Genomic DNA, 9991 nt, shown 5'->3' on the forward strand with positions numbered 1-9991 from the left:
TGCCTTTTGACAAACACGTGAGCAGTAGCTGGTGTGCTGAGCCACTGGCCAGAGGTTTGCCGAGCCTTTCGGGAGGTAGGGGTTGGCCTGCTGAGCAGATGGGCCCCGGGAAGGCTGGTGACCCGGGCGGGACCCGGGATGTCCAGGAGGAAGCCCAGCCCGCTGGCCGTGCCTGGCTGCCCGCGTCTTCCCCAGAGACTCAACCTGCTCAGGTCGCCGAGGCCCAGGGCCATCCATTTCCGATGTGAGGTCTACCCCGCACCCTCGGGCATGGCCGCGGGGCCGCTCTGGGCTCCACCGTGTCCCGGCCACATCTTGTGTGTTGAAGTCCTCACCCCTTAGTCTCTCAGAATGTGACTATTTAGGAATCGGTTTCTTAAGGCGGTAATTAACTTAAAACTAGCTGGTTAGGGTGGGTCCTAATCCAGTGTGAGAGATGTCCGGAGAAGAGGAGGCGCGGGCAGGCAGCAAGCGGAGACCGGGAGGGCAGGGCAGAAGCAGCCCACCAGCCCAGGAGGGAGGGGCCTCCAAGGAGATCGGCCACCCTGCACCTGCCTCGGTCCAACACTTCTAGGTGTCTTAGCTGTTAACCCCTGACCTGTGCGTTGCTGGCAGCCTGGCAGACGAGTGCAGGAGCGAATCAGAGTGTACCAGAGGCCTGGGCCAGCTAAATGATTATCCCTACGGTGCTTCACTGTGGACCACGACGGCAAATCCTCCCGGGGAGAAATCCACCAGGAGTCATCAGATCCACCCGGCGAGGGTTTCATTCATGTTCACGGACACACAGTGGGCTGGGTGCCGGTCGGAGCTGTTCTACCTCTATCCTGTAATTGAGGGACTGCGCAGGGAGCTTCAGTGGCCCCGTGGGACCTCCGGCTGTGGCCTGTCCTGGGCGGTGCTGGCTGGCCCGGGCAAGGCCACGGCTGGGTGCTGGGCCTGCGTCATGCTCCGTGAGAAAATGCTGGGACCACTACCTTCCACCTGCTGTGGTCCCTTTTCCAGGGAGAGGCTCCGGAGCGGCTGGAGAGTCGTGATGTCGTATGATCGCCGTGTCACCAAGCGTTCCCAGTGTGAGCCCCGCGCCAGGGCCGAGCAGCTCCACGGCAGGAGCCACCCCGCGTGACCCCTCGCCACGGGCAGTGCTGGCCAGGCACCTGCATCATCACAGGGAAGGGCAAGAGGAAAAGGCTGGCTGCCATCTGGGTTTTTAAAACTGAAAAAAGTCTCCTTTTCCCTTATTACACAACTTATTTATGAGTAAAAGTAAAAAAACAAAAAAACAAACCCAGCCGGAAATAAATAAAACGTATCTATAGTCCCACCCGCAGAGGAGTGAGCACTTTGGAATAAAGCTTGGGTTTGAATCCAGCTCTCCCTTACTAACTACGTGACTTTGGACAAGTTACTTAATTTCTCTCTGTGTTCATGTTCTGTCTTTAAAATGGGGACAATAAATAACTAAAGCTTGCTTCATTGAGTTTGCAGTGGCCCAGGGTGTATAATGTGCTCTTTGTAGCAAAGGCATGCAGTAAATATACGTCAGAAGTGTAAAAAGAATCAATGTTTGTGACACATCTTCGTTACTTAGCAACATATCAGGCAGCAGACATTGGGTGTGCATACATGCTGTTGGAATCAGGATTTCTTCTGTGTCCATGTTAGTTTTTACAGCCCCTTTTAACAGCTGCATAGTACCTCCTCGTCAGTGTGAGTCATAACGGGCTTAGTTTGTACTGGGCGTTTATTTTTCCGGGTTTTGTATACCTTACACGGTGCCCTGAGGGGTTTCTTTGCGACCTTGTAGCTGAAGTTTCCCTAAGGATGCCTGTTTCAGGGCTGTGAGGAAGTGCCGACACCCTCCGAGGCGCCGGCCCTCAGGCGCGTGCCTTTGCATTGGTGGAACTTGTAGCATTAGGTTGGTGGGCACGAAAGAAACGGGGGCATAGGACGCTCTGCGGGCCACTGGCGCAGGGGCCACTGGGGCAGAGGGCGCTGGAGGAGAGGGCGCTGGAGGAGAGGGTGCTAGAGCAGAGGGCGCTGGAGCAGAGGGCGCTGGGGCAGAGGGTGCTGGCGCAGAGGGCGCTGGCGCAGAGGGCGCTGGCGCAGAGGGCGCTGGGGCAGAGGGCGCTGGAGGAGAGGGCGCTGGCGCAGAGGGCGCTGGGGCAGAGGGCGCTGGGGCAGAGGGCGCTGGAGGAGAGGGCGCTGGGGCAGAGGGCGCTGGGGCAGAGGGCGCTGGAGGAGAGGGCGCTGGGGCAGAGGGCGCTGGCGCAGAGGGCGCTGGGGCAGAGGGCGCTGGAGGAGAGGGCGCTGGGGCAGAGGGCGCTGGGGCAGAGGGCGCTGGAGGAGAGGGCGCTGGGGCAGAGGGCGCTGGAGGAGAGGGCGCTGGGGCAGAGGGCGCTGGAGGAGAGGGCGCTGGCGCAGAGGGCGCTGGCGCAGAGGACGCTGGAGGAGAGGGCGCTGGCGCAGAGGGCGCTGGCGCAGAGGGCGCTGGAGGAGAGGGCGCTGGCGCAGAGGGCGCTGGCGCAGAGGGCGCTGGAGGAGAGGGCGCTGGCGCAGAGGGCGCTGGGGCAGAGGGCGCTGGAGGAGAGGGCGCTGGGGCAGAGGGCGCTGGCGCAGAGGGCGCTGGAGGAGAGGGCGCTGGGGCAGAGGGCGCTGGAGGAGAGGGCTAGGCGGCTCTCAGTGGAGGGGAAGCGACAGCCAGCACTGACACACTCAGCCATGTGGTCGAGCAGGTGAGGCAGAGCAGGGTGTGCAGCCCTGGCCGAGCGGCGATGTGTGCAGTGCTCTCAGCGGAGACTCGTTCTCCCAGCAGCAGCGAGGTGGGGCCTTGGGACTCTCGTTAACCCCATTTTATACACGCAGAATAGAGGTTCAGCCAAGTTATGCGATTTGTCTGCATCACCATTAGGGGCCTCTGGCAGTGCTGATGCTCAGCCCTGCCCGGTCCTGGGGGAGGAGGTGGGACGGGGTGTGCAGGGCAGGGTGGAGCTGGGCAGGGGAGTCTGGCTTGCTGGACCGGGAAGGCTGGGCTGTGGCAGACAGGGCAACAGGAGAGGGCACCAGTGCAGAGAGGGCAGTAGGAGAGGGCGCCAGTGCAGACAGGGCGCCAGTGCCGACAGGGCGCCAGTGCAGAGAGGGCAGTAGGAGAGGGCGCCAGTGCAGACAGGGCGCCAGTGCAGACAGGGCACCAGTGCCGACAGGGTGCCAGTGCAGACAGTGCGCCAGTGCAGAGAGGGCAGTAGGAGAGGGCGCCAGTGCCGACAAGGCGCCCGTGTGAGGAACGGCCGCGTGAGGGTGTCCTCGCGGCCTGCAGGCCTCTCCTTCCTCTGGGGATCCAGGGCCCAGCTTGCTGTCCGGCGCTGGCTCTTAGCACCCCTCCTTCCCTGGACTTGGCAGCCGAAGGGAAGCCCAGGGCTGTTGCCTGGGGGCGGCGACTGGGGATCCTGCGGACGCGGGGCCTGAGGCCTCCTGGGGTGCCTCCTGGGGTGCCTCCTGGGGGCCTTTCTGGGCCGAGCGTCCGGTCATGGTTGGTGCATGGAGGGGGCTCGGCTTTCAGGTCCCCTTGCCTGTCGCCCTCCCGAGGCGGGGGTGCAGGGCCTCGGGTGTCGGCCTCCCCCTCACCGTAGGACAGGACGGGGCCCGCGGCGCCCGGGGCGGCTTCCATGGCGTCGCCCGGCTGCGGGGTGCCGAGGCCTGTCTCCCTTTTTATGGGAGCTCTCCCAGGGGTTCGGTGCGGACACGCCGCTCCCATGGCCCCCGGGGCTCCCCACCCGTCATGCCCGGCCCCGTGTTCCCGCCGTGTGTGTGTGTGTGTGTGTGTGTGTGTGTGTGTGTGTGTGTGTGTCTCTGGGACAGGGCAGCAGTGCCCGCAGCTCCTCTGCCCCCGGGTGCGCTCGCCCAGGGCCGGGAGGAGGGCCGGCCGGAGGCGGCCCCTGCAGAGGCTCCCAGGCCGCCAGCCCTGCCCGCGCAGGTGGAGCCCCGGGCTTGGGTTCCCCTCCTGCCTGCTGTCAGGGAAGCCCGCCTTTCCCCAACCCAGGGCCCAGGGCCTCCGACGCAGGCGAAGCCCCTCTTCAGGGGACAGGGACCACTGCGGGCTCGGAAATGCCCTACAGACCCCGGGGGCACCCCCCCTCCCCAGTGCAGGCACCAGTGGCCCCGTCGGCCGGTCACCGGCAGCCTCACCACCCTTCCTCACGGTCTCCTCTCACACACCGTGGGGGGCGAGCGCACCATGGGGGCAGAGGAGCTGTGGGCACCGCTGCTCCCAGCACCCCCCACCCCCAGCGCCCCCCCAGCCCCGCAGCGCCCCCCACCCCGCAGCGCCCCTCCACCCCCAGCGCCCCCCATCTCCAGCGCCCCCCATCCCTAGCGCCCCCCATCCCGCAGCGCCCCCCCAGATCCTGCTTGGGGCTGTTGGTTCTCTGAAGATTTTCTTTGCCCCGCCCTCTCTACGCCCTTCCCTCTTCTCCTCTCCCTTCTCCAGCCCAAGTCCCCACAGCACAGGCTCAGGAGCAGCAGTCAGTGCCTGCCTGGCTGTGTCCTCCCTGGACGAGAGGTGGCTTTGTTCCCCCAGCAACATGTATGCTGGTTACACAGCCCTCACTTTTCACAGAAGATGCGGATCCCACCCACAGCAGGACACCCTCTGGGGCAGCTGCGGCTTGGGGTCCCTCCTCTCCTGCAGTAACAACCGCGTAGAGCAGCGGTTCTCAGCCTTCCTAATGCCGATGTCGCGACCCTTTAATATGGTTCCTCATGTTGTGGTGACCCCCAATTACATTGTTACAAATTGAACAAAATTAAACCATAGTGATTAATCACAAAAACAATATGTAATTATATATGCATTTTCTGATGGTCTTAGGCGACCTCTGTGAAAGGGTCGTTGGACCCCCAAAGGGTCGCGACCCACAGGTTGAGAACCGCTGGCCTAGAGTGTCATTCTTGTCTGCCCCGAGAGAGCCTCCCGCCGTCCGGTCAGGCCCCCGAACGGGCAGAGAGGGGTGCCCTCCAGAGTGAGACGGGACAATGGGATTTGTTTCCACCGTGACGGTTACCGGGGGGTGAAAGATGTTTTGAATTTAAAAGTGTGAAAAACAAGCTGCTAGCTATAAAAAAATCTCTCCTCTCAAAGTAAACATGTTTACAGAGCAAGGCTCAAAACAAAACACTTGACCGTGATAAGCCCAGCAATGAAAAGCAAGTAAACATGTTTACCACGAAAGCCTTCGAGAGAGCCAGGGGCCCTCGCACTTGGCTTCTCCCAGGGCCCGGGCGGGGGACGGGGGACAGGGCCGCCCTGCCCGCCCTGGCGAGCCCACTCTCCTCGCCGCCCGGGGCCACGGGACGGAGGGTGTGCGTTCTGTGCCGTTGAACTGAGCCACGTGTGGATGTTTGTGAAATTGAGCCTGGAACTCCCACGATTCTTAAAGGCAACTTGTCCTCGGTTGGGTGCCAAGCAGGCTTATGGGGCGTCTTCCTGCCTCCCCGAAAGCCAGGTGACATCACACACAGTGACCGCAGTGTCCCCAGCCCCAGGGTGTGGACACGCGGGGCACAGCCCAGGAGCCACTCCCGCCTTCCTCACCCAGCTCGCGCTGGTGAAGGAGTCCGATAGCTCCGGCGGGAAGTTGGTAGAAAAGACAGGGGCATACTGGATGGCACAGGGTTTCGGGGTGCTGGTGTCATGGGGAGACTCGGAGGAGGGCGTTCAGCAGTGGGGTGATGGTCGTGTGCTTGGCGGAGGGGAGGCGACCTGAGAGCCGGTGCCGCCCAGGAGCAAGCTCGGGAGACATGCCCGAGAGAGGTGGCCGGATGGGAGGTTGTTGTGAACTTTGGAATCCAATGTCTTAGAGGTGGACACATCGTAAAGGATGGGGAGACCCGTGTTTTGGGCATGTCCTCAAGTGTCGAGGGAGTGGCAGCTGTTAGCACCGGAGGAGCCCGACGTGTTTGGGCAAACATCCCAGCTTCCTGGGACTGAGGAACCTGCCATGTGCCGCTGGAAAGCTGCGGGGCGGGTGGGGAGGGGTGGACACGGCGCCCGTGTCACAGCCGGGCTCAGCCACGCACTGCACTGTGCTTCAGGCGGGCCGGGCGGCTCTCGGGTCAGGAATTAAGACAAGCGAGCGTGTGTTTACGCGCTCAGCAGCCAAGGTTTGGTGAGTGCCGGGCCTGGTAAGGCTCGGCCAGGCTGTTGGAAGGCCTTCCTCGTGGCTGTTGGGGGCGATACAAGTGGCCTCACTGGGGATCTGGCCCAGGTTGTGAGCCAGGGTCCACGTGCGGAGACGCCGAGAGGAGGCCGAGGCCGCGTGGGGGGTGGGCAGCAGGGTCGCACATGTGGTCATCACAGGAGGGGTTTGAAGGATGAAGAATCACAGTGGGGAGGGACAGGGGTCTCTTCCTTGGGGGACGGTGCCAGGCAAGGGGGCTGTTAGCGGAGCAATACCGTGACTCTCAGAAGGAATAGAAGAGGCAGTTCCTGGCTGTCTGTGCCTCAAGTCCAGGGATGTGCAGCAGACGGCTCTGGAATAGGTGAAAGGTCACCGTTAGAGAAAAAGGAAAGTCTAGGTTTCTCATGAGGTCAGTGGGGGGGGCAGTGGGAGGAGTGAGCAGTGGAGCCAGGGGAGGGGTGGGTGGGCTGCCTGCGCCCAGGGCGGTGCCCAGGCAGCAGGAGGCCGTGCAGCCCGCGGGCCCTGGAAGGCGGCTACGGTCACTCACTCTGATGGCAGGTTCAGACACAAGCTGGGCTGTTTACTGGGGGCAGGCAGATGCGATAGGGGACCAGCCTTGAAGTTTTTAATGAAATGTTAAGATTTTTAGTGAAAAAGCAATAAACAAGGTTTCTGGTTGAGCCTCAGTGAACTCGGGAGCCAGGTATTCTGATTAATGGGCGGCTCAAACCCCTGCTCTTGGCCGAGCCCCGGCGTCCTCTGGGGAGCTGGAAGGAATCTTACTGCTGACAGGTGAGTAGGAGGGACAGTGGTTAGTCCCAGGCAGCTCAGCTGAGGGAAGTCATGTAGGTTCTCTGAAGCCATGAATGTCAGCGTAGTTAGTGACTCTGCTAAAACCCGGTTGGCATTTCTATTAGAACTTTAGAATTTCGCTGCTCAAACAGAGGCTTATTTAGGGGACATTTGAGGTTGTTATTATTTTAAAAAACAACTACCATTTGTTCTTCTTTCCGAGCCTCACTGATGGAGGCTGAGGGTGCTTTATTGGTGAGCGACAGCACACCTTTGCTCGCCCGTGTGCTGTGGCAGCAGCGCACTCCGCCCACCTCTGTTCCCTTGCTATTTTGGTGCCATTTGCAACAAAGGAGACTCCGTTAGTAAACTAGAGGATCCAAGCCCACACAAACGCTCCTTGTTAGCAGGTTGTGTAACCGACAAGACGGAGCGGGCGCACTCCTTCTGTGGCACGCGGGTGGGAGGGGCATCGGTGCCCAGCACGTGGCGTGGCCTGGCCACGGGCCCCCAGGTCTCCGGGCCAACCCGGTGCAGCTGCGTTAAAAACTCTATGAAGGTATATATGTGTACATCACATGTACGTATAGGTGGGCCCACCTGGGTATGCACACACACGTACACATTACCAGTATGTGGGTGTATAAAGTGGCAGATTTCACATTTTAAAACCAAGGAGAATCCGGTGACCCACACATGGAGTTTGAGTTTTGTGTCAGGGTCCCTGCAGGAAATGGGTGGCCTTCTCTCTTCTAGGCCCGAGAGGACCCGGGAAGGGCAGGTGATGGCCACTGGACCCTAGAGAGAACAGCTGTGTGGGGATGGCCGGCTGCAGGGGCTGTGACCACTCAGGGGGCTCCGCCAGCCTGCAAGCTTTCAGTGCGCAGAGCGGGTGGGACAGTGGGCGCAGGACTTGGAGAAGCAAATGGAAAACCATTCAGTGCGTTTTGTCCTGTGAATTCGTTTGGGCAAGAGACTGCCACACAGTAACCCATGGAGGCCAAGGGGGGACGGAGCTCCTGGACCTCAGGGCGGCTGGGAAGCCTGCGGTCCTCAGAGCTGGTGCCCCTCTATAGCACCTGGTCGCCTGGGAACTTGCTAGAGTCTTAGGCCCCACCCTGGACCTGTGAGTCAGACCAAGGGGCGGGGCCTGCGGGGCTCTGGCCTGTGACTGAGCAGTTCTGCTCAGCACCTGTGCTGGAGGCTCAGCGGCAATGCCTGTTTGCTGAGATGGCCACTGCTGGCCTGGAGATGCCAGTGACCAGCATGGTGTCCAAGAGGGAACCCTCCCACCTTCCTTTTAGAAGAAAGGCAGGCACACTTCAAAGAAAGGGAATGATGGATCACAGTGGGCCCTGGGGCAAGTTCTCCCTGGCAGGCCCGACCTCGGAGGCTGTTTTGAAAAACAGAGGCAAATGCTGCTTGCTCTGTTGTTTCCCTGATCCCCGCAGCCTTGGGAAACACTTGAGTGCTAGGTCTTGGCCTCAGGGAGCCACAGCTGCTCCTTGCAGCTCCCTGCAGACCTCTGTACCAAGCAGGGTTGCCTCAGGGAAAGTAAACTGGGGAGAACAAACAGCAAAACACCTCTGCTGTTTGTGGCTGCCTCTGCCTGTTTTTTTCTGGAGCTGTTTTGTAACCACAGGCTCCTTTATAAAACAAGGCAGGCAGGCTCTGCAACCCCGGCCTTCTTTCTCCATGGCCAGGCCGTGCCATGGACTTTCCCAGCCTCTGTAGTAGTCACTTCGAGAATATCTGCATTGAAAATATGTAAATTGAAAAGGAGAAAACTTCGTTCTTCTAATGACTCCCAAGATGGTAACTGGCTTTTCCCATCTCCAGGAAAACTGACTGAATATAGCACAATCAGTGTTCCGGCATTCTGAGGCTTTTCTGTAAAATACGTTAATGGGCTTTTAAGTTATGGCAGCTCCTGATTCTCAGGCGGAGAGGGGTCACTGCTGACCCCCTGGCCCAGGTGCTCGTGGGGGCTCCAGCGGAGGGGAAGGAGCAAAGGCCTGATCTGCGGGCAGGCCTGACCTCCCAGGCCAGTGCCTGGCCTCCTGGTTCCTGGCCTCAGTGGTAAGAGCAGTGCCCTAAGCTCCCGACCAGAGGCAAGGACCCACCTGCAGCAGAACCCCTGGGGCATCTGCAGGGGAGGCAGCAACCGGACCCGATCCAGACTCTGACTAGTGCAGGGACCTGCATCTCAGGCGGGTCAGCAGCCACTCAGGTTGCCACCTGTGGCCTTGGGGAGCAATGCCACCACAGTGGGAGTGGTGGGGGTGGTGATGCCCTTGCAGGTGGGAGTGGTGGGGGGAGTGATGGCGTTGCCAGTGGGAGTGGTGAGGAGGGGGAGTGATGGCGTTGCCAGTGGGAGTGGTGGGGGGAGTGATGGCGTTGCCAGTGGGAGTGGTGGGGGGAGTGATGGCGTTGCCAGTGGAGGGGTGAGGAGGGGGAGTGATGGCGTTGCCAGTGGAGGGGTGGGGGGAGTGATGGTGTTGCCTGTCTTCTTTTTTAAGACCTGAACATCATTTTAATGCATTTACTTCTCATTTACTCACAAGTTCTCCATTATTTTGGCTCCCCTTTCCTTTTTAAATCTGGGAACGTTCTTTCTAAAATCATTTTATTTTGGTCTGAGATACATTTTCCTGAATGTCCTTGTAGCGGTGGTAAACTTCTGTTTGCCTGAAGAGATCTTTATTTCTCCCTCATTTTTGAAGGATAGTTTCTCCAAGTATGTGATTCCAGCACTGTTTTTGCCTCTGAGCAGTGTTTTTGTTAATTTACTTGGACATCTACCTTCTTTTCTGGTGGTTTTAAAATTTTTTTAATTACTGTATTTTTCATGTCTAAAGCTCAAATTTTTTATTAGAGTTACAAACCTTCCAATTTATAGCATACATTTATGAATATGTATGCATTATAGTACATGCATATGTACATAGTATGCATTTTATATTACCAACACTATAAATATAAACACTGTAGCACATAAAGTTTATATAGTATTTGGTTTGAAC

At 59.4% G+C, this 9991-nt stretch overlaps 1 protein-coding gene across 1 annotated transcript; it reads right to left on the reverse strand.

Moving 5' to 3' along the window:
• Positions 1–1877: 1877 nt before the first annotated feature.
• LOC132215346 (keratin-associated protein 10-2-like) lies at positions 1878–2723 on the reverse strand. The gene has a single exon (XM_059663407.1). It carries the CDS (start codon positions 2721–2723, stop codon positions 1878–1880), a length of 846 nt encoding a protein of 281 aa, XP_059519390.1.
• Between the last annotated feature and the right edge of the window lie 7268 nt (positions 2724–9991).

The sequence above is a fragment of the Myotis daubentonii genome, chromosome 14 (genome assembly GCF_963259705.1).
Source record: "Myotis daubentonii chromosome 14, mMyoDau2.1, whole genome shotgun sequence".
Classification (NCBI taxonomy): Eukaryota; Metazoa; Chordata; class Mammalia; order Chiroptera; family Vespertilionidae; genus Myotis; species Myotis daubentonii.

Bases quoted from the DNA above. Each gene is read 5' to 3' on its own strand.
- LOC132215346 (XM_059663407.1), bottom strand. From the start codon at position 2,723: ATGGCTGAGTGTGTCAGTGCTGGCTGTCGCTTCCCCTCCACTGAGAGC.